The sequence below is a fragment of the Coregonus lavaretus genome, assembly GCF_964263955.1.
Source record: "Coregonus lavaretus genome assembly, chromosome: 27".
NCBI classification, from domain to species: Eukaryota; Metazoa; Chordata; class Actinopteri; order Salmoniformes; family Salmonidae; genus Coregonus; species Coregonus lavaretus.
This window is the reverse complement of record NC_140014.1, coordinates 14,503,751-14,529,074: the sequence shown is the minus strand read 5'-3', so window position 1 is coordinate 14,529,074 and position 25,324 is coordinate 14,503,751. Positions and strand designations below refer to the sequence as shown.

Genomic DNA, 25,324 nt, shown 5'->3' with positions numbered 1-25,324 from the left:
TGCTGTGCGTGCCACAGTTAAAATGGCTGAGTTAGATGACTGCTGAAACTATACATTAGAATTGACTTTAGTAACAAGGAAATCCTTGCTCTTTAAGCACATATTAACCATATAATTAATACGAATTAGGACCTGGAAGAGGTTGTGCCACAGATTGGGTCTTTTCAAAAGGAGGAACCACACAGACTTGGACGAGGTATTTCGAGGCTGTGTAGTTACATACATAGGTAGATATGGGTGGGTTGTGTGTGTATGCAGGTGTGTGTGTATGCAGGTGTGTGTGTATGGGGGGTAAAATGTAAGGGCAAAAGAAACGGCCATCAATCTAATGATCAAATACAATTGTTTAAACAGGCATCGCTGCACACACACTCATGCTCGCACACACACACACACACACACACACACACCAAGTTTCCCCCTGGCAAATTCAGAGTGGATGGATTCTCCCTTTCTTGAAATAATCATTGATCTAAATATAGGTCTATTAGATCAATGATCAATAAATAAATAATCACTGATCTGACATGACTTGGTTGGAAGCCTAGCCGAAAATCTCCTTTCAGGTATCCATCTATCGGTGATGTTTTCAAGGATGGGAAGAATGAAGGTTATCCCAAAACAGGGGCATAGTCTCAGTTATGCTATAGGCTATGCATTAGTCTCAGCTATACAACTAACTTAGGCTACCACTTGTTCACCTTATAGAAGCTAGTGGATAGACCTGTTAGGTTATAATAATGGACTGTAAAATCGCTGTCTTAAATGGGGATTTAACATTCCTCCCTGCCCCGTGGCTATGCAAGTTCCATGACAGGGGTTTGGGGGCAGCCCTTGAGCCCGACAGGGACGCGCAATCGTTCTCCACGCAATCCGTGACTTACATTCACAAGATAATAATCATAGATCGGCCTATGAGGTTACTTCAGCGGAAGTGTACATAAAACACCATGCCATTACACACAAATTTGTAAGTTAACCTTTTGTTTTGACATATAGGCTGCTAGGCTAGCTATTACACTCTCTAAAATACAATGCAAGGTGTTGGCATACGCAGGGGATTGATAACATCATAGCGAATTGGGTGTGTGTATGTGTGTGTGATTTTGGTTTACTCTCCTTGTGGTGACCAGAAGGACAATTCTGACAAGTGAGGAAATTTCGCAAAATACTATTTTATGTTTAGGGTTACAATTAGAATTAGGGTTAGGGGTTAGTTTAAGGGTTAGGGTAAGGGTAAGGGTAAGGGTAAGGGTTAGGAGTTAGGGTTAGGGTTAGGGTTAGGGGTTAAGGTTAGGGTTAGGTTAAGAGTTAGGGTTAGGTTTAGGGGTTAGGGAAAATAGGATTTTGAATGGGAATCAATTGTTTGGTCCCCACAAGGATAGTAAAACAAACGTGTGTGTGTGTGTGTTCATTCAGAGTGGTTACATTTCGGAGTGGTTACATTTCCCAAGCCCAGCCCTCAAAAGTGTCCCTGCTCCTGATGCCTAGATAATGGATTGTAAAATATGAAAAGTATACAGCTTTGCTGTGACTCAGGTGACTCTCGTGTGTGCGTGGGCTTATGTGAATACTTGACTGGTTGTCATTGACAGGTAGTGTTTTCTCCACTTTGAGACAGGCCTTTCTATCAAGTTCGGAGGACTATGATTGGTATGATAATTAAAGAAGGACTTCTGAGGCTGAAGATCCTCCACCACACCTGGCTTCATTGTTTCCATTCTAGAGTAACATAAGGAGCCCCGTTTATACCTGGTTCTAACATGTGTGCTTTGCCCTGATCTTGTCAACATACTGATTGTGATCAGATCTTCCTGGCCAACTCAGGAATTAGTCAAGCACACATTGTGTCTGGACAGGGAAACAATGTAACCATTCACCATTATCCCATCATCTAAAATCATTGACAGCTGGCGGCGCACTACTGACTTATGGCATCAAGATGTGTCTTAAAATAAAGAAATATAATTTAGAAGAATTATCTGTCAAATATTTTGCATATAGGGAGACTATGAAATCTGGTCACAATGCGGATACAGTGGAGGGATAAGAGACACATCTTAATACCATGTGTAAACGCATTTCTGAAAATGTGGGCACAATCAGAATGTGAACAAGATCAAGACAGAGGACGCATGTTTGTGCCTGTTATAAACGAAGGCTAGGGAGTGTGAATGCAGTCTGTCTCTATGTATACAGCAATTTGGTGCTCCAGGTTCAACTAGACGAGAGTAAGTAACTGTTACCTGCAAAGTTTAAGTTTGGATAACCTGTGACAGTCCATTGGTCTGTTTTCAGTCCAGGCAATGGAATGTGGCTGGTACAGTCTGAGACTAGACATACAAACTGTTACAACTGACCCAGATTCAGCTTTAGGTAGTTAAAATACCAGATTACCTGGTGGCATGTGACAATGATCTGACCTGGGAATATAGCACTTGACATTAAAGGTGTAGCCTATTGTTATTTTTACATCCAAAGCCAATGCAATGCAATCTGGGTCAGAGTATTATAGGAGTGTGTGCGTGTGCTGCACATCCTGTTATTTGTGCATGTGTGTGTGTGTGTGTGTCTGTGTGTGTGTGTGTGTGTGTGTGTGTGTGTGTGTGTGTGTGTGTGCTCGCGCGCGCGCGCGCGTGTGTGTGTGTGTGTGTGTGTGCGTGACCTTCAAAAGACTATTGACCCTGTCAATGCAGTTCCTATCATTCTGCAAACCATGTATAGTAGCAGGATATTCATGTAATGTGTGTGTGAGTGTGTGTGTGGTGGGAGGAAGTGTTTCTGTTGTTTGAGGGGACTAGGTAGAAGTCAATAACTATTCTAGCTGTTTTTGGGCAAACACAGTCTTTCTAGAGGACTACAATGCAAACATAACCCTGCTTTGAACATCATCCCCCTGCACACACACACTGTATATACAAAGACAAAATCACATACCGTAGGTACTGTATACACACAGACCCACAGAGTGGTATCCAATAAAGACCTAGGGATCATGCTGACACCAGTCATCTTCTGGGGAAATAAAGCACTCTTTGTTGTGCTGCAGTGACGACTTAGCAATCATTATTGCAACATACAGACCTGCCTGTTTGAACGAGATGTGTTTCCTAGCCCCTCCCCCCTGGTTTTACTAAGATCCAGTCTAATTTCTCTGCCACCAACTTTGTTTTCTAGGGATATTTGGAATAAAAATTATTCCAAGATCTGTTGCATTTCTTCCATTTTGTCAGAAATCACTCAACTGCAGGGCTCCAGACTGTGACCATTTAGTCTTGGCTGTGCGAGTTACAGTTTTTATTGGTCACATCGGTCTGAGCTGCACATTCTACATGCTCACCTCACTCCAAACGTCCTCTTGTTTAGGCTACTAAAAGCAGGATTTGGTCAAACAGTAATGTGCATTATTCTCATTCTTTACTGTAATGAAAGTTGCTCCCCTGCCCCTGTGCCTGTTTCGCTGGAGCTTACTTCTGTGATGATCAAACCTCACTCCCTCTCCCAACTCGCTCCGGGAGAAAATAATGGGTTCTGATTGTAGGCTGTAACATTTCAAAATCCAACTGCGGGGATAACACAGCTTTGGAGGCAACTTATGTTGTCACTGTTGAAGAGAGAATATTCTCAGCTTTCTGTAGGTATAATTTGTATTTCTCAACTCTTAATATTGAGCTCTATAGCAATTATTTTACAACCAAGATATTTGATATGGCTTTGAGAAGTATTTTTTAGGACATTACATTTAATGTTAAATTAATACATGGCTACCAGGAGTGGGTATTATGTTTAGAGTTAATGATCTAGCTACCCAGCTAGCATATAACGTTCTGAGAACCATATGTTTCTTAGAGCTTGGTGAGATCGTGGTTGTCCTATGGTTATTTTTCAGGATAGTTGCTTAGCTTTGGAACATTCTTAGCACATGGAAGGAACTTGAGAAAATAACGGAATTTTCTTGGTATTTCATTACTTTAACAGAGTTCAAACATTGTTAAATTGTATAACATTTTGGTAATGTTCTAGGAACGTTCTCCAACTTGTTTGACATTGGGAATATTCTCAAATATTTCAGAGAACTTTAAGAAACAATGTTCTTCTGTGAGAATTTCAGTATAACATTTCCTACAGGTTTCCTCATGGTTCTATTTAAAGTAATGTCCTCAAATTGTTCCGAGAACGTTAAGAAAACGTTCCATAAAAAAAACAAGAACAATTTAGTAATGTTCAGAGTTCTAAAAATGTTATTTAAAAAACACATACACTATTCTCAGCATCAACAAAACTCTCTCTATCCTCTATCTTGTTAAGTGTGTTCAGCTGTGTTTGCCGCACCCACTAATTGGCCACACCTGGTCTTAATGATTGCTTGTTTCCTTTGAAACAAAATAAACAGCTTTGTATGAGTTATAAAAGCATGGCATGCTAGCCCCATCGTGGTGGTGCAGTGGACTAATTCCATGGATAGAGAACAGAAGAAGATCATAGGTTTGAATCTCACATGCCACAATAAAAAATACATTTGTTTGCATGATTAATGCCTAACCAAATGAATTTCTATGTGTCCTACCTGTGATTTGAGTTCAAAACAGTAAACTCAAACTAAGCTAGCAGTGTTATTAAAAGTCTTATTGAAAAATGTTTTTAGAACGTTATTTAATTACCTTCAAATAACCTATCATTTCCATTCTCAGAACGTTAATAAAACCTCCCAGGAAGATTCCCTGAATTTTAGGTTGCACATCAAAATATCTTGAATCATGACATTGAATACGACTTCAGAAGTCTATTACCCCTCTTAATAAAGCATAGTATATTAATTTATAAGATGATTACTACATTTTTCTATTGTGTGATGCCGCAAAAAAATAATTGGTGTCACCAAATCATGGGCTGGTGCAACCAACTGAAAAAGTTAGTCTGGAGCCCTGAAACTCATGATCTAAAGGCCCATAGCATTCCATATAGTACATTGTTATTCTGAACAAAACTTCATCATGTCAAGTATTGCGTTACATGTCCCATATATGTCTATCTTTATGTGGAGCAGTGAATAACAGGAGAGAGATAAGTGCCAGGATGGATGTGCGTTCTTTCCTCATCCTCCTCCAAAGTAAACATGTCAGGGTTACAACAGGCCTGATTGTGAAACCATCACAACCTTCAGTAGAACAGATCACACTGCGTTGGTCTGTTGTGGTAACATCATATTTGTTTTTCAGTCTCCTTGGTGATCAAAAAAGGGATTAATTTAGTTTTTATTACTCTCTACTGTACTTTTGGATCTCACACAATGTGGTGACAGATATCTATAGCCTACAGTAATTTATTCAGACACATACAGTGAGGGAAAAAAGTATTTGATCCCCTGCTGATTTTGTACGTTTGCCCACTGAAAAAGACATGATCAGTCTATAATTTTAATGGTAGGTTAATTTAAACAGTGAGAGACAGAATAACAACAAAAAAATTCAGAAAAACGCATGTCAAAAATGTTATAAATTGATTTGCATTTAAATGAGGGAAATAAGTATTTGACCCCTCTGCAAAACATGACTTAGTACTTGGTGGCAAAACCCTTGTTGGCAATCACAGAGGTCAGACGTTTCTTGTAGTTGGCCACCAGGTTTGCACACATCTCAGGAGGGATTTTGTCCCACTCCTCTTTGCAGATCTTCTCCAAGTCATTAAGGTTTCGAGGCTGACGTTTGGCAACTCAAACCTTCAGCTCCCTCCACAGATTTTCTATGGGATTAAGATCTGGAGACTGGCTAGGCCACTCCAGGACCTTAATGTGCTGCTTCTTGAGCCACTCATTTGTTGCCTTGGCCGTGTGTTTTGGGCCATTGTCATGCTGGAATACCCATCCATGACCCATTTTCAATGCCCTGGCTGAGGGAAGGAGGTTCTCACCCAAGATTTGACGGTACATGGCCCCGTCCATCGTCCCTTTGATGCGGTGAAGTTGTCCTGTCCCCTTAGCAGAAAAACACCCCCAAAGCATAATGTTTCCGCCTCCATGTTTGACGGTGGGGATGGTGTTCTTGGGGTCATAGGCAGCATTCCTCCTCCTCCAAACACGGCGAGTTGAGTTGATGCCAAAGAGCTCCATTTTGGTCTCATCTGACCACAACACTTTCACCCAGTTCTCCTCTGAATCATTCAGATGTTCATTGGCAAACTTCAGATGGGCCTGTATATGTGCTTTCTTGAGCAGGGGGACCTTGCAGGCGCTGCAGGATTTCAGTCCTTCACGGCGTAGTGTGTTACCAATTGTTTTCTTGGTGACTATGGTCCCAGCTGCCTTGAGATCATTGACAAGATCCTCCTGTGTAGTTCTGGGCTGATTCCACACTGTTCTAATGATAATTGCAACTCCACGAGGTGAGACATTGCATGGAGCCCCAGGCCGAGGGAGATTGACAGTTATTTTGTGTTTCTTCCATTTGCGAATAATCGCACCAACTGTTGTCACCTTCTCACCAAGCTGCTTAGTGATGGTCTTGTAGCCCATTCCAGCCTTGTGTAGGTCTACAATCTTGTCCCTGACATCCTTGGAGCGCTCTTTGGTCTTGGCCATGGTGGAGAGTTTGGAATCTGATTGATTGATTGCTTCTGTGGACAGGTGTCTTTTATACAGGTAACAAGCTGAGATTAGGAGAACTCCCTTTAAGAGTGTGCTCCTAATCTCAGCTCGTTACCTGTATAAAAGACACATGGGAGCCAGAAATCTTCCTGATTGAGAGGGGGTCAAATACTTATTTCCCTCATTAAAATGCAAATCAATTTATAACATTTTTGACATGCGTTTTTCTGGATTTTTGTTGTTGTTATTCTGTCTCTCACTGTTCAAATAAACCTACCATTAGAATTATAGACTGATCCTTTCTTTGTCAGTGGGCAAACGTACAAAATCAGCAGGGGATCAAATACTTTTTTCCCTCACTGTAGTTGCGTAATGTATGTACACAGAGTGCTATATAGTGTTTAATGTTCACATTCTGTGTCAATTAAATGTAAACACACGTATCATTCAGCTACCATTGTAAGCTGCTGTCCAAACCAGAGCCGTTAAAGTGTGTTTTGGAGTTTGCATTAGATTGGGCCTGGCAAGAACAAACTTATCTTTCATCAATAGCCACTGGTGAGTCACCCAGCCAGCCCCACTCATAACCTGTAGAATAGTGGTTGAGTCAGGCCTTGACTTCCCTCCATCCCTTGTTTGACTTTATGAAGTCCCACAGGGTCCACACGTTTTTTTCCACGCGTATGTTTATTAAAACATGTTTGTGTGTTTGTTTATATGTGATGAGTGATGCGATTCATGTGACTGTTTTGATAACCTAGGCAAGTTGGCATTGTCATGGCATCGTACTGTGCCAAGCTGTAAGTTGTGCTAAGCTGTCCAGTGTGTGTGTGTGTGTGTGTGTGTGTGTGTGTGTGTGTGTGTGTGTGTGTGTGCGTGCGTGTGTGTGTGTGTGTGTGCGCATGAGTGATGCACTGCCTTTTTGACAGAACAGTTGTGTTGTGTTACCATTGTAAGTGTATTGTTTAAACATGCCCAGGAAACTAGTGGGAGTGACCAAAGGTATTGCACAACAGTTCATTGAACTTCCAATATGTCTAAAACTTTGTACAACGTTTACATTTTCTATGCTAGTGTTTCAAGAAAACGTTTTCAAACTGTTAATGTTACACTCTTAGAAAACAATGTTCCAAAAGGGTACTTCTGCTGTCCCCATAGGATAACCCTTTTTAGTTCCAGGTAAAACCCTTTTTGGTTCCAGGTAGAAAGGGTTCTACATGGAAGCCAAAACGGTTCTACTTGGAGCCAAAAAGGTTCTACCTGGAAACAACAAGTGTTCTTCAAAGGGTTCTCCTATGGGATAGCCGGTTTTAGATAGCACCTTTTTTTCTAAGAATCTACCCGGTTCTTCTTGTTATGCAAAATTGTGCCCGATCTGAATACGTGCTATCTCCAGAGCTCTGTACTGTGTGGGTGACATCAGTTGGCATGGCATAAGGCTATGCTCAAACCCTACACTCCAACCCGAGCACTCCGTTCTGCCACCTCAGGTCTCTTGGCACTCCCACCCCTACAGAAGGGCAGCTTCCGCTCAGCCCAGTCGAAGCTCTTCTCTGTATCTGGCACCCCAATGGTGGAACCAGCTTCCCCCTGAAGCTTGGACGGCATAGTCCCTTCCCATCTTCCAAAAAAATCTGAAACCCTACGTCCTCAAACAGCATCTTAAATATGTATATGATATGTGGTTGTCCCACCTAGCTATCTTAAGATGAATGCACTAACTAAGTCGCTCTGGATAAGAGCGTCTGCTAAATGACTAAAATGTCAAATGTAAATGTAACAATGAAAAACCAGGCAGGTTGGAGCTGGTTGTTTGGGCCTTGGCTTTGTGTCAAGACGCTGCAAACTGCAAAATTGTTAATGGTTTCTGTGGTCTTTAAATTAACTTATAGTGCATAGTTGTTGCATTGGATAGGCCTATGTAATAGTGAATATCCATTATGAAACATATGAAAGCAATTACGTATTGTCATCCTTTCAGATCTTTTCATATCAAGCCATGTATTTGAGATATCGTAATCGTGTTCTGACAGACGTGTTTCCTCCTTGGGCTTGAAGTTTGAACAGATACCTCTGTCTTCACGTAGACAGTAAGAGAATGCAACTGCTCTGGATGCTTCCTCTGTGGAAGTCTTGCAAACTCAGCATAATTCATAATCAACACCATTCATGCAACATCCCTGGTTCATTCCCAATTCATGGCTCATAGAAAGGAATGTTGTACAGTGCGGAAAAAAAAGTTATCCCACTTAAAAAGATGACTGGCTAGGCCACTCCAGGACCTTGAAATGCTTCTTACGAAGCCACTCCTTTGTTGCCCGGGCGGTGTGTTTGGGATCATTGTCATGCTGAAAGACCCAGCCATGTTTCATCTTCAATGCCCTTGCTGATGGAAGGAGGTTTTCACTCAAAATCTCATTCATTCTTTCCTTTACACGGATCAGTCGTCCTGGTCCCTTTGCAGAAAAACAGCCCCAAAGCATGATGTTTCCACCCCCATGCTTCACAGTAGGTATGGTGTTCTTTGGATGCAACTCAGCATTCTTTGTCCTTCAAACACGACGAGTTGAGTTTTTACCAAAAAGTTATATTTTGGTTTCATCTGACCATATGACATTCTCCCAATCTTCTTCTGGATCATCCAAATGCACTCTAGCAAACTTCAGACGGGCCTGGACATGTACTGGCTTAAGCAGGGGGACACGTCTGGCACTGCAGGATTTGAGTCCCTGGCGGCGTAGTGTGTTACTGATGGTAGGCTTTGTTACTTTGGTCCCAGCTCTCTGCAGGTCATTCACTAGGTCCCCCCGTGTGGTTCTGGGATTTTTGCTCACCGTTCTTGTGATCATTTTGACCCCACGGGGTGAGATCTTGCGTGGAGCCCCAGATCGAGGGAGATTATCAGTAGTCTTGTATGTCTTCCATTTCCTAATAATTGCTCCCACAGTTGATTTCTTCAAACCAAGCTGCTTACCTATTGCAGATTCAGTCTTCCCAGCCTGGTGCAGGTCTACAATTTTGTTTCTGGTGTCCTTTGAAAGCTCTTTGGTCTTGGCCATAGTGGAGTTTGGAGTGTGACTGTTTGAGGTTGTGGACAGGTGTCTTTTATACTGATAACAAGTTCAAACAGGTGCCATTAATACAGGTAACGAGTGGAGGACAGAGGAGCCTCCTAAAGAAGAAGTTACAGGTCTGTGAGAGCCAGAAATCTTGCTTGTTTGTAGGTGACCAAGTACTTATTTTCCACCATAATTTGCAAATAAATTCATAAAAAATCCTACAATGTGATTTTCTGGAGAAAATAATTCTCAATTTGTCTGTCATAGTTGACGTGTACCTGTGATGAAAATTACAGGCCTCTCTCATCTTTTTAAGTGGGAGAACTTGCACAATTGGTGGCTGACTAAATACTTTTTTCCCCCACTGTAGCACACCTTTCTTCACAGTTTACCCAACGTCACTGTACCAGTGAATCATTAACAAAAGAGACTGGCTTCAAAGTGTTGGCAAAGTTGGCATGACCAGGGTAACTAAACAAATGCCAAGGGGAAACAATAGATTCTGTAGAATGGCAGTATGATGACTTTTTATTGTTCTGTATGATTCATCAGTCAATTTTGAAGTGAGGAAAATGTAATCTGATACACCCCCTTGTGGGCAAAGATGGTATAACAAAGCCAGAAGATGCTGGTCAGTGTTACCAGCTATCTTGAACAAACATAGCGTCCTTTTGTGGTGAGAAATTCACATGACCAGCCATTTTCACTTGGCAGGGGTTTAGGTGGTTGAAAGTTCCCGAAAGTAGAAGATAAAAATTTAAGTGAATAGTGTAGAAGATTATCTTATTGATTGATGTGAAAAGTGTTTCCCTATGTACTGGATTTATCTTCAACATTGCTGAAATATTTCTTAACATTTCACCCCTCTTAAAACACCCCTGGTGTTGCACACATATCTACACTATCAGTGGAATGCTGTTTACCATTCTGCATTCCGGGAGTGATTACCATAGCTCACTATTATGGGATGCCACAGTGGGTGAGCTAGCCTAACTGCTTCCATTGACAACACAGAGTCTACTTAAAAGCCTTTGGGTATAGTGATGACAGCCAACACCTCCTGAAAACAGACCAGTGCCTCTTCACATGCATGTACCAGAATCCACGCTGTGTATTCTAACTGCTGTACACACACTGGTGTGACTTGTGACTAAGAAGCCCTGTAGAGTGAATATCGTCCGACCAGTGTCCCATTTCTCTCTGCTATAATTGTTGTTGTTGTCTGCCATGGAGCACGACGAGGGTGTCAACACTTACAATGAATGCTCTAATGGACGCAACCCATTTGGAGGCAGGAAAATATTTTTGTTTGTTCCTGTACTGCAGTACGTGTATGTATGTACACAGTATGTGAAGAGAACAACAGATGTCAGAGTTGAAACAGGAAACACAAGTTTTGTCGTTTTGTTCTTGGATAAGTTGATGTTTAAGAAAACCATACTCTTCTGTTTTACAGGTGATGTTATTTTCAGAGGGTCAAGCAGTCATGGGAGGTGACTGGACCTTTGTACCTTTCATTTTGACAAGGTCATATAACATTCATGTGATAACAACAACATATGGGTGGGTAGGACAATCAGCCATGCCATGGGTCTGTGAGTGTGTGTGACAGAATGTGGGTCAGAGGATAAGGATAAAGAATATGATAGAAAAGAAATAGAGGCTGAGTGAGTAGACACAGGATAGAAACAAAGTTACAACATGTTATCTGTGGTAATGGGTGAGAAGATCTGCCTGCTCTAAGCCTAACAGTATCTCTCTCTCTCTCTCTCTCTCTCTCTCTCTCTCTCTCTCACTCTCTCTCTCTCTCTCTCTCTCTCTCTCTCTCTCTCTCTCTCTCTCTCTCTCTCCCTCTCTCCCTCTCCCTCTCTCTCCCTCTCTCTCTCTCTGTGTGACAGGAGTTTTGATCAGCTGAGCGTGTCGACGGAGTACAGCGTCAACAGCACCAGGAAGGAGAGAGACAGGGACGCTACCTCCATGTTCAGCTTTGACATGTCAGCCTTGAACAGCCTCAGCCTCAGCCCCACCCAGTCCAGAAATAAGGTACATCACAATATAGTAGACTACAACAGGAGTCCTCTTTTGTGTTGTGGAGAACTAATCTGGAAATATCCATGATATACTGTATCTGAATTACTGTACTTTTAAACCACACACTCTTTACTTTACTTCCGTGAGGCCAATCTGGACTCCTTTAGGATTTTTTGATTTGATTTATTAGGATCCCCATTAGCCGACATCAATGGCAACAGCTAGTCTTAGGACAGACTCATCTAAGAGTGATGTTGAAATTAATGATGAAATGTGACTATAGTTTACATAGTAGCTAATCATACTGTACCATACATGTTTACCATAGTTCTACTGTTCAACAATTGTCAAAAGTATGTGTCAACCATAGAGTACTTTCAGAGTGGTTAGATTGATATCCAACCCACTTGATAACACTTGATTTAAACAAATTGAAACTTTTTTCAAATCATTTGAGAGTGACAGAATCTGTCACTTAGCTTACAGACATTTACCCCAGACTACTGACTGCTAATGCTTGCGCTGAGCCTGGCAGGGAAGTCATATAAAAAGGGTGCAGAGGAGGGCAGTATTGACTCACTTTGCAGGGCATCGGCTGCAAGAGAGGTAGTGTGGTTAAAGGATGCATTCCAGATACACAAATCCTCCTCAGAATATCTTTACATATTGATTGTGTCATTTGCACAGACCTGTGCAGAAATTGTGTATCTGGAACACACCTGTAGTGTTATTGATTTTAACTGGCCATAAGCATTTATGCAGCAACTGAAATTCTTCAGACAGACCCCTCAATATAAGTTTATAACTCAATTAATAATGTAGCTTTGCATTACACAATATTTGAGTTTAGAATAACAATTTATATGAGAATTTATTCAATGCCTGGAGGCATTAAGATGAACGTAAGACTGACATTCTTTATCAGCAGCCCCTTCAAAATGGTATACAAATCATTAGGGTTGAAGGGTAAAATTATAAGATATCATAGGTTATTCACCATTAACACAGACTTGTCCAACCTGTTCTCCAACCTGGATATTATAGTTATTAATGGGGTAGGATTCACTCTCTGTGTTCTATTAATACAACTTTTAAAAGTACATAATTGAGCACATTAATCCGTTCAAGAAGAATTATGTTTTTCCTGGAAACCTGGTTACTAGGGTAGACTTTTATTTTGTTTAGAGGTATTTCTATGCTGAGCATACAATTTGGAACATGAACTGGAATACAGTACTGTAACCACAAAGTCTGTGCTTTTACCTTCCATGTGTTTCCTGAACTGTTTGAGACCATTTGGAAACAAAGGAACAATGAACTCTGTTTCAACAGGATTTTTAATAGGTACAAGTCCTGTTCTTCTCTGTTAAACCATTTCTACTACTGAATGAAGGATGTGCACAGGTCCATATGAAACAATATCAGCAAATCATTCAACTTGTGTCAATTTAGAGGGAAAGGGTCAAAATGTGTGTCCTTGCATGTGTCAGAGTTGGTCAAAACATTCATACTGTACACAACTGAAACATACTGTGTTACGTACATCCACAATAGATGTATTATTTCCTTGTTTCAGTCCAACTGAAAGTAGCTCTCCTGTCCATGGTATTATTATATTGATAAAGAGGTTCCCGGGCTACTGACTTGCTCCAGTTTGATTGAGGAAGGAAGGGTGGGGTTGTTAGGCAGACATCCGTGTCTATACATTCTCATTAGATCATTTATTCCTGTGAATGTTTGCTATGTGAAAGCTCGTTCACAATAGCCTTTATGCTGCACTGTACTTGGCGGTACAAATGGAATTATGCCCTGAAGCGGTGTACTGTAGTTTGTTTGATAGTCTACTCAAGGCTAGACATATACAGATACACACAGACATCACACACAGACTGTCTGTCTCTCTGTGAAGGTCATTTTTCACATTGTTGGATTTGGCGGCATTATGACTCTTATCCCAGCTAAGCAGGAAGTAAAAAGCTGATACACATTAACTTTTTGCACCTGATATGCGAGTGGTCAACTGGGGTGGAGTGGTGCAGTATATGGTCAGTATGTTGGGATTCTAAAGAAAAGAAATCTACGGGTTAAATTCCAGCAAGTGTCACTAAAATGGTATGTAGCGGTCTAATTTTTAGTGTTAGTGCGTATTATCTTTTGTTATGATGTTCTGTATCCTGTTCCAGCCTGTACTAGGAAACAGACAGAGTGTGCTGTGCTTTTGGATGTATGCCACTGTGTTTTTATCTGGTCAACTTTTATGTGATGTGTATGTTTTATTGATTCGATGGAACCCAGGACTCCCTGGAAAGCAGTGGCAAGTGTTCCTGAATGGACTATCCTGGCTAAATAAATAGATGAAAATAAATTAAAATACAGTATGTGACGAAACAAACAGACCACGTCGTTATTGACTTGCCTGGCTAAATATAGGTTGAATAAGACATGGCAATATATTGTACTTGCTTTTAGGTATGATATTTAATCCAATGATACTGTATAGATCTTATTACGAACTAGTATTATTTGATGACCCTCCCATTCCTTGTTTGCCTCGCTGGTTCTCATTCCACCTATCCCGCAGTGGGTTTTAATACCTGTGGTGACTGACTTGTGGGGATCACAGAAATGTTCCTGTAATGTTATATCTGTCCAATGTTGTCATTACCCATGTGCTGTAGCAGCCTGATCATGTTCAACCTGGCTGTTAGTAGAAAGACATCTTCACCATTCAGCTTGGCTTGTGTTTGATTTTGACAATAATCTTTACCTAATCTTTGCGGTAATAGTTAAGGATATTAAGGTAAATGTACTAAATTATTGAACACTTTATATATCAAGGACTGAAAAAAGTGAGATGAGACCCAACCTCTGTGGTTATTTGTATAGCTGTGTCAAAAACAACAGGTGTGTCTGTTCTCCATCTGGGTATTTATCTTTCAGTTTTTTTGTCTCTCTGTCTCCTCCCAGAGCTCAGATGGAGTGTTTAACCGCATCGGAAGTTTCTTTTCCAACAAAAAGAAGAAGAGCCGGAGTGGTTCACTCTCAGTAGGCTCAGAGGATGAATCCTGGCTGGGTCCTGGCACTCCCATCTCACCCCGGGCCCCTGGTTCTCCTCTCTCCCCCCACCAGGAGGACGGGCTGAGGACCACCACTACCCAGAAAGAGGGGGAGGTAGTGGAAGCGGGAGCTGGGCCAGTGCTGGGGAGTCTGTCGGAGCTCCAGGCGAAGGGGTCGGTGTTCAGTAGCAGCTTCAGCCCTAGTACATCCAGCCTAGCTTCTCTGGTGGCGGCAGACAGAGGGGACATGCCGTTTGCAGACAGTGACAGCAGCGGCCGGGGCAGCGTGAGGGAGGTGCATGTGTGCAGGGTCAGCCAGGCGGAAGCAGAGCCAGACGGAGAGGCAGAAGGGAATTCCGGGAATCTGACTCCCACTAACTCGTCCCCCTCCGGAGCAGAGCAAACCCCAGAGCTCAGCCTCACTAAGGAGGTGAGCAGGAGGCTGCAGGTATATCTGCAGAAACAAACCACTGTGAAAGACGGAGAGGGGTCGGAGAGGGGCAGCCCAGTGGTCCAAACCATCCTCAGGTCGTTTGAGCTCTCTCAATCTCACCTTAAGACTGACGTCACCTCTCTCGGCATAGAGTCAAAAAAGTCCTCTCTGAAAACATCTGTTGGAGGTAAGGAGAGTTACCTGGTGGGAGTGACTCTAGGCTCTCAGTCTCACACCCCGTCCTCCTCAGACCCACAGCCAGAGGGAGAGGAGGGAGAGAACAGCCCAGCCATGGGGAAGAAGAACAGGAGATCCACCAGCAGCAGCTTGGCTGAAACAGCTCCCTCCAGCCAGACCATGTTACCTGGGGGAGAGGGGACGAGGCAGGACTCACCTGTGAAGCTACACAAACCTGTGTGGGTGGAAACACACCTGGGAGAAGAGGCCATACCTGTGACTGTGGCCTCTGTGGAGTACACTGATACTGCTGGTGTCCTGGCCACTATAACCCTTTCAGCGGTATCCGGTGGCAGAGAGCCAGAGCTGGCTGTATCCACAGCACCAGTCTCCAAGGACTCAGAAACAAACACAGCCCGGCCAGAGGCGACCAGTCCAGGCACAGACTCAGAGAGCAGCCCCCCTCTAGAGGATCAGACGGCCCTGAGCAAAGAGGAAAAGCGCAGAAGTGTGAAACTCTCCCACAGTGAGAAGCTTTTTACTAAGAAGGTGTATGTGAGCCCTGAGCCCAGTTTTGATTGGGATGAGCAGGTAGAGAGAGAGCTGGAAAAGAATGACATCGTAGACTTGGCTTCAAAGATTCCTCAGAAGTTGGAGGTGAAACTGTAAGTGTCTTTATTTCACATTTTCTTTGGTATTTTTAAGGAGTGCTTTTATCCTTAACAGGGAGAGAGTGAGAGAGAGACAGAGAGAGAGAGAGGTGTGCAACCTGAGCTGTGTGTTCCCATGCCTCTTTGTACCAGAGGAGAACAATAAGAACAGTTCTTTACACAGCTGAAAAACTCCTGCGTCATTCAAATGTTCACCTACAGTACTAATACTTTACTTGGACTGCATGATACTGACAAGACTACTGTATGTACGGTAGGCCATCGACTATACAGCAATATCTTCTTATGTAATCGTCACAAAATACTGTGTGCACAGTCAGTCAGTCTTTACAACCGAGTCAGTAGGCTACCCTACATTGTTAAGAGTCTGCTGTTGAGCAAGAAAAAAAATACAGGGGAACTATTTCAATATTGTAGTATACTGTAATGCAGTGGTAAATAAATAATGATGCAGCAGTTATTTGAATAATATCATGAGCAACTTTTCCTTTTACCAAGCTAATAAGAATTTTGTTAAATTATGCTAGCAACGACCATGACAGCTTCAGATGTAGGATCTTAATTTGAGCCAATTTGCTACAGCAGGAAAATAATCCTGCAGCAACAGGAAATCTGAATTATTATGTGGATTAAAATGAATTTACATTTTTTGTAGGGGTTGACACATTTTTCTTAGGGCAAATCAAGTCTGACATTTTCAAGTGGAAATTCCAAACTTTAGAAGCCTTTTTATACCTCGAATACACTACAGGTTTGCATTTCCTGCTGTGCAGGAAAATTCTCAGCAACAAAAGAGTGATCAAATTAAGATCCTACATCTGTACCACTGCTGCAAAGCCTATTATCTTCACAATATGCTTAAGACTGTTAACTGTGTCCTCTGGCACAGGGGATTCTGAAGAGATAAATGTTCAGCCCAACCAAGATTGTCTTAAAACAACAGTTTTTTGTTGTTGTCTTAAAACAACTAATTTTCGAATTCTGTCAACTGTAACATTTCACACTAGTTATTTTGGAGGCCACTTTACTGGAGTAAGCAGAAGTTTGTAAACAAAACATTCAGAGTAGATAAAGGTATGATGTGTAAAATATAATATACACTACCGGTCAAAAGTTTTAGAACACCTACTCATTCAAGGGTTTTTCTTTATTTTTACTATTTTCTACATTGTAGAATAATAGTGAAGACATCAAAGCTATGAAACAACACATATGGAATCATGTAGTAACCAAAAAAGTGTTAAACAAATCAAAATAGATGTTATATTTGAGATTCTTCAAATAGCCACCCTTTGCCTTGATGACAGCTTTGCACACTCTTGGCATTCTCTCAACCAGCTTCACCTGGAATGCTTTTCCAACAGTCTTGAAGGAGTTCCCACATATGCTGAGCACTTGTTGGCTGCTTTTCCTTCACTCTGCCGTCCGACTCATCCCAAAGCATCTCAATTGGGTTGAGGTCGGGTGATTATGGAGGCCAGGTCATCTGATGCAGCACTCCATCACTCTCCTTCTTGGTCAAATAGCCCTTACACAGCCTGGAGGTGAGGTGTGTTGGGTCATTGTCCTGTTGGAAAACAGATGATAGTCCCACTAAGCCCAAACCAGATGGGATGGCATATCGCTGCAGAATGCTGTGGTAGCCATGCTGGTTAAGTGTGCCATGAATTCTAAAGAAATCACTGACAGTGTCACCAGCAAAGCACCCCCACACCTCCTCCTCCATGCTTTATGGTGGGAAATACACATGCAGAGATCATCCGTTCATCTACTTTGCGTCTCACAAAGACACAGCGGTTGGAACCAAAAATCTCAAATTTGGTCTAATGTCCATTGCTTGTGTTTTTTGGCCCAAGCAAGTCTCTTATTATTATTGGTGTCCTTTAGTAGTGGTTTCTTTGCAGCAATTCAACCATGAAGGCCTGATTCACACAGTCTCCTCTGAACAGTTGATGTTGTGATGTGTCTGTTACTTGAACTCTGTGAAGCATTTATTTGTGCTGCAATTTCTGAGGCTGGTAACTCTAATGAACTTATCCTCTGCACCAGAGGTAACTCTGGGTCTTCCATTCCTGTGGCGGTCCTCATGAGAGCCAGTTTCATCATAGCGCTTGATGGTTTTTGCGACTTCTTTGCTTATTTGAGCTGTTCTTGCCATAATATGGACTTGGTCTTTTACCAACTGGGCTATCTTCTGTATACCCCCCCCCCCCCCCCACCTTGTCACAACACAACTGATTGGCTCAAATGCATTAAGAAATTCCACAAATTAACTTTTAAGAAGGCACACCTGTTAATTGAAATGCATTCCAGGTGACTACCTCATGAAGCTGGTTGAGAGAATGCCAAAGCTGTCATCAAGGCAAAGGGTGGCTATTTGAAGAATCTCAAATATAAAATATATTTTGATTTGGTTAACACCTTTTTGGTTACTACATGATTCCATATGTGTTATTTCATAGTTTTGATGTCTTCACTATTATTCTACAATGTAGAAAAGAGTAAAAATAAAGAAAAACCCTTGAATGAGTAGGTGTTCTAAAACTTTTGACCGGTAGTGTATATTGCATGAGATGTAACCTGCTAATTAAAATCACTGAAAGAAAAAGTAACGTTTGTTCATATGAACTGTTATATTTCAATCAAAATGGAGGGCATCTCCCACTGGGCCCTCACTGGTTGAATCAACATTGTTTCCACGTCATTTCAATGAAATTACTTTGAACCAACGTGGAATAGACGTTGAATTGACATCTGTGCCCATTGGGCTGTGTTTACTTCAGGCGTTATTTCCATCCTGAATGATGACTCATGATGGAAGTTACTCTAAAGGTGATCACAAGTCACTCACTTTGTTTGACTAAAAGGTTTACTGAATAGAATCAGTACAATGCTGATAAAAGTAAGGCATGCCATTCTGATATCCATCTTTCAGATGTAGTTTTGCCACAAGGAATATGTATTTAGTTGTGTCATATTCAGGTGGAATAGCCTGTGTTTAGATTAAAACTATTGTTATACCTCAATGGTATCGAATTACAAAATGCTTGGATTTATTGTTCTACTGATACCTGAAGGGATGTTCTGCATTGCTGGAAGTTTTAAGGAAGAGCAGTTTAGAAGAATCTGTTTTGTGAAGTTACACAGAGCAGAAATATTTCAGTTTCACTTTGCACTTACCGGTATTGCTAAAGGCTGTTTTTCCTTATCTGAAGAATGTGTTTATGTATTTTAAAGTTGAATGTATAAATCAGGTAGCATCATTGTGGTGAGAAGTTTGTTCTGCACACTAAATTGTTTTCCCCTCCTCCCCTCAAAGTTAATATTTTACTGCAGTGGGCTAAATCAGGGTCACACAGAGTGATTCTTGGTAGTCTTAAACAAATCTACTTTGAAACAAAAGTATACACCTCACACACATGGTTATGGGCTTAAAAAAAAGAAGACACCTGTACCATGCCAGATATAGAGTAGAAATGTATTCAATTTTGAGTTTTCACCCCAATATTACACTTTATATACATCACAGAAGATTGAAATATAACCAAACTGTTTGACATAGAAAAAACGGATTAATAACATTCCACCCATGAGGCCAAAGAGGGAGCTTTTGGTCATTGACTGCACGAAAGGTCTACTCACTGTTTTTCTATGTTCTCTCTCCAGGCTGCCAAGCCTCAAAAAGGTGAATGTAGATCTCAAGGAACCAAACAATGACTGTATCATCACTGCAGGAGAGATAACTGAGGGTACAGACTTTTACCTAAGCCACCATGAGCCCAAAGCTGTAGACAGTTCCACAACAACCCCAACCCCAGAGCTGGATGAGGCCTCTCCAACCACAACCATGCCAGGACGCAAAACACAGCCCAACACTGGGAGTTCAGGGGTTAGAGGTCAGGGGACACCACAGGTCACCCCGTCTAAACCAGAGGATAAAGTAGAACATGTTGCCAGTCGGTTAAAGAGCCCATCTCCTTTGGTTGGACAAAAGTCCAAAGTTGGCCTGGGCATGGCTAAGGGAAAGGGTCTCACAGATGGTGGCAAGGCGGGGGTTTCTAGTGGGGCTACATCGCAAATGACAACTAAAGATGGCGGTGAGAAAACAGAGGTTATGCCATCTACATTAAAGGATCAACTCACTGCAGGAAAAACAGAGGTCACCGACAGCCCCAAGTCGAGAATCCCCAAAAAGTCATTGTCAGAAGCTACATCGAAACCCCCACTATCACCAGACACAACCTCAGTGGTTGATGTTTCAGTGGTTGTGCCTGTGGCTGGTTACAAACAACAGAAAAACCCTAAACCTAAACATTTAATGATGAAAACAGACACAAAGCCTACCATTGAGGAGGTGAAGGGAGTGGGTTCAGGAGGAAAACAAACGTTTGGGCCTGTTAAGTCAGAAGAGGTCTCACCTACTAAAGTACCACTCATGTCACCTGTGAAGTCCAGCAAAGAGAAGAGCAAAGAGAGTTCAGATAAGGTTAACCTGGCCAATGGCCTGGAGAAAGACCCAGAGGACAACAACACTACCACACCCAAAACAAGTGAACCCAAAGATGTTAGAAAACAGGCTCCCACATGCCCAGACAGCAACAACAGCAGCATTATACCAAAGAGTCGGTTACCCAAAGCCCCTGACAACTCTTCGTCTTCGGTCAGAAAGGCGAAAAATGGCAAACCCCAAACCATCGACACAGGCAGTAAAAATACCAAAACCCCTGAGAGAGCATCAGGTGTCAATAGTAGGCCTTCCACACCAACCAGTCCAAAGCAGCAGGAGCTTCCCAGCCCAGAGGAAAGGCCCACAGATGAGACCCTGATCCCTGAACCTGAGAAGGGTAAGACAAACGTGTCATGCATTTTAAACATGCGATATGTTAAGATAAGATTCTCTCTGCTTATTTATGGCATCTGTCTAGCTAACACATTTTAGTTGTGTGGTTAGTAGTGGTAATGTTTCAGAATTATCCAATGGTTTAATTGCTTTGATGGACTCGAGGTACTGTACATGTCACATATTTTAGAGAGAGGTATAGCTCTCATTTTGCATTGTATGATGAAAACGAACCAACAAACCGCTATACTGTCTGACTAACTAATTTATCACCAACAGGAAGCAAGCTGCCCTGCTCATTGCCAACAAACTTGCCTCAACAGCCCTCCAATAAGAGCACTCCCCGTGACGATAGTGACACACCCACCTCTCCCTCACTGGTGCCAACCAAGTCAGATAAACCTGCCTTCCTTAGACTGAAGAAGCAGAGTAACATCACATCTCCCACTATGAACAAGACTGCTGATGATGCTGGGAGTTTGAAAAGTCCAGTGAAGGATCCAAGTGATTCTGTGACTGTGGCTAGCAAGCTTCCAATGTTGCGTCAGAAAAAAAAAACTAAAGGAAAACCCAGCAAACCCCTTAAGAAATTTGAGCAAACTGTGAACTCTGAAACACTATCTGAAACACAATCTACATTTGTACAAGATCATGTGTTGCTGGTCACAGATAACTCTCAGATAGAAGATCAACAAATCAAACCAGCAACAGACTCCTCACTAGTAGCAGACTGTAGCACTGAGCTTGTAAAATATCAAACAGATAAACCAGCAATCACTGGCACGAAGGAATCACTGAAGGACAGCTGTAGTAGTACACCTGAAACAAAACTGGATGCAAAATCGGAAATTGCACAAGAAAAATCCCTATCGGTCAAAACGACCTCTATTACACAGAAACAACAAACCAAACCACCCCCAGATCTCTCATCAGAGAGTAACAGTGACTATGTGGAAGCCTTAACAGATACACCACAGCTGCAGACAGGTAATGTAGAGCCAGTTGTCGTCGTGGAGAAACGCCCATCTGAACCAAGCCCCATTGTGTCTGCCTCAGGCACACCTACCCATGAGGAAGTAATAGATACATCCACCAAGCCTGCATTGACTGACCTCATTCATACTGACACTGACACCCGAACCAATCAGAAGAGTGATGAGAGCAATGACAATATCTCTACAGCATCAGAGAAGCTCATATCCGGTGCTGGAGAGGAAATAGGTAGTAAGAATCAGCCTGCGGAAAATGGCCTGGATGAAGCTAAGGAAAGCTCACCCAAAAACGCCTCCACTGTGGTTAAAAGTGGAGATAGTCACGATATGGCAACACAGCCAAATCTGATTGGCTTGGAGGAAAAATCACAGGCACTAGCTAATGTTCAAACCCCAGATATAGTACCTATTGGTAATGCCATAGTTTCTGATATATCCATAGTTTCTAGGAAAGAGAGTGAAGTACAGGAGGGAGAGCCAGTGAAGGTCTCAGACATTCTAACAAAGGGTGGGACTGTTCAGAAACCAGTTGAAAATGGTGAAGTCCAACTGAACAAAGAGCTTCCTTCACTGACACAGAATTTGGCAGATGCACATGGGCAGCCACACAAAGGAAATAAACAAGAGGACAAACCAACTGAGGCAGCCACTAAGAGTACCGTAACTAAGATGGATACAAAACAGGAATCAAAGACCATAACCACAAAGGCTATGAAGAAGAAGGAGAAGGTGACAAAACAAGAAGACAGACCGAGTGAAGGAGTGACTAAAAACACTGTCTCTAAGATATTAGACACAAAACAGGAATCAAAAACCATAAGCACAAAATCTCAGGAGGAGAAGATATTGGTCCTCAAAGAACCCCCTAAAACTAAAAAAGCAACCCCCAAGGCTGAACTGCCTTTTCAGCTGCCAACTTCTCTGAAGCTCCCCTCTCCCCCTAAACCTCTCCCTTTGAAACAGGACTCTCCCTCCAGCTGGTTAGATGTGGAGTATGGCTCCAAGCGGGAGCAGAAGAAGGAAACCAAGAGGAGGCTGAACTGTTCAGCCAGCGAGGATGAGAGTCTGGCTGAGTCTGACGATGTGGAGGACTTCATCAGGAGCATAAAGGAACTGGGCACCCCCTTTTCCCTGCCCCCCAAGAGGCACCACAGTCATCCCAAGACCCCCTCGCCCCCCTTTGCTATGCCCGCCATCAAGGAGGACCGCTTCGAGAACCCCTTTGACGCTGAGGGCTTCCAGTTTGGCCTGAAAAAGAGGACGAAGGATAAAGTAACCCCGGCCATGTTGATAAAGAAACAGCCTCACCAAGAGGAGAATACACAGAAAAGACAGGCTAGAGTAGAGGGCAGCCTTCTCTACAAAGCCCTCCAGTCTCCATCTAGAGCCCTGAGAAAACCAGGGTATCAAACAGACAGGAAAGATGGAGAGGTGGAAGTGAAGGGAGAGGTGGAAGTGAAGGTAGAGGTAGAGGTGAAGAGGGAGGTAGAGAAGGAAGAGGAGCCAGGGAAAGTAGAAGAAACCGGGCAGCTCTCGTCGCGGCTAGGAAGGATGTCCATACTATCCAAACTGTTGAGTTCCCCCAAGACTTGCAGAAAGGGCAACGGGGATCCTTCCTCCTCAGTCTCTAATGGTGCTCCTCCTTCTATTACAACCCAGGGCACAGTTCCAGGAAGGGCGGGTGGGAGCAGTATGGATCCAGGCCTGCTTGTGGGTGTGGGTGCAGCTTGTGAGTCAATAATCAGTCCCTCCTCACCTCCTCCTTTTCCCTCATTCACTGAGCTAAAGCTTCCAGATCACCTGGAGAAATATCTAAGGAAAGACAAAGGAGCTTCACAGAGTAATGTTACACAGAGTGCTATGGTTAATCCTGTAATGGACCTAGGTCAGGGTGCTGGACTTCCTCCTCTAAATATGGGCCTAAAGGGACTTACGTTAGGACATCCTTCCGCCGATAACCACATCCCACAGGCCCCTCTGAATGGTCTTCTTACAGCCAACACAAAGGTAAGAGTCTCAGACGACTGCATGAAACCAACTGACAGTTTGGGGTTTCACATTGATGTTATGTCTACCTTATTATACTCTTTAGCCAGATAGGGGAATTTTTGTCAGCAAGACAAAACATTGAGGTGAGGGGAATTTGTGTTCTTCTTCATAGGTGAAATTAAACAACATCAAAAAGAGTATTTTCTTTGTAATTGTTTAAATTATGGGAGTATCCATGTATTCTGTATCCAACAGTTATGTTTGTTGAAAAGAGGAAAGGGAGAGCTATATTTCAAACCTATTTTGGAGTTCCTAGGTCAAGCCATGTGGTAACCAGCATCTTAATTAGGGGGTGGTTGGGGATGGTTGTCACATGGAATGTGGGGTTGGTTGTCACTATCAACTCCATTATAATAAATCCCAAGCTCTTTCGTGCATGTGCTATAAAGAGTTCCCTTTGTTGCCTCTCTCCCATACATATTTTTTCTGTCACACACCCACACACACACACGTGTGTGCAAACACACACATACACACACAAATATACTCAAAATGTCAAACGTTATTCTCATGGCCTAAAATTGCGAATTTTGTTAGGAATATCGTTTGATCAAAGAAAGGCTTGGCTATTTCTAAGACTCTTTATGTTATATGGCTTCATTTCCTGTTACAAAAGGAATAAGGTACTAGCAAACATTGTGACAACAACCAACATACTGTGTGACTTCCAACCCCGAGATGTGTCTGGTTGTCACAAGTAGACAGAGTATGATGGCTTATGTTGGAATAATATATGAGGATAAAAAGGGACCCCATTTTAACCCAAGACCTTGGTCTTGCTCCTAATATTGAAAATAGTGTTGTAAGATATACTGGTGCTGAGAAATGACAACCAACCCCGGTCTACCCTACTTCGACTAGATTTAGAAGTTATTTTACATGGAGACAATATAGAAGTGTATGATTAAGACATAGCTATGGTTGTCTCTACCTGCTTCTATTATATTCGCTCAGTACCGTCACTGCTTTAATGCTGCAAACCGATAATTAACTTTAACAACTGAATGAGTTTTGACCTGCAAGGCATTGTTTTATGGGCTGGGCAGGTCCTTCAGAAACTGTTCACTTTGTACAAAGTCCTGACAGCTACAGTATTATCTATCCCCAAGGCAACACATCACTAAATCACCTCAAGTCCAGCTTTTTCTTTTGGAATGTTGAAATCCATTCACAAGTTTTAGATCTTTACAAGGTATGGCTCTTAGAAACAAGCCATACATTGTTTGCAAGTAAAGACAAGAAGAAAAGGCATTCTTCACAATAAATGTTTCATATACGTCTTTGCCAGAACGACCTCATTTTGTGCATCAGTGATTTATTCTCAGACCAGAGGGATCAACATGCAAATAGCCCTACTTCTCTCATGTTGTTTTGTTTACATGAGCAAGATGCCATGATTGCCATCTTACTTCCTGCTCAGCAAGCAGTGGGTG

At 42.3% G+C, this 25,324-nt stretch overlaps 1 protein-coding gene across 1 annotated transcript in view; it reads left to right on the top strand.

The window, feature by feature from the left end:
* The window catches only part of crybg1a (crystallin beta-gamma domain containing 1a), a 58,542-nt gene that overhangs the window by 16,467 nt on the left and 16,751 nt on the right, over window positions 1–25,324 (top strand). The window contains exons 2-5 of the mRNA XM_084144706.1: window positions 11,541–11,685; window positions 14,641–16,004; window positions 19,677–20,854; window positions 21,130–23,849. Coding sequence (XP_084000832.1) covers window positions 11,541–11,685; window positions 14,641–16,004; window positions 19,677–20,854; window positions 21,130–23,849 — 5,407 coding nt within the window. The remainder of the gene's footprint in view (window positions 1–11,540; window positions 11,686–14,640; window positions 16,005–19,676; window positions 20,855–21,129; window positions 23,850–25,324) is intronic.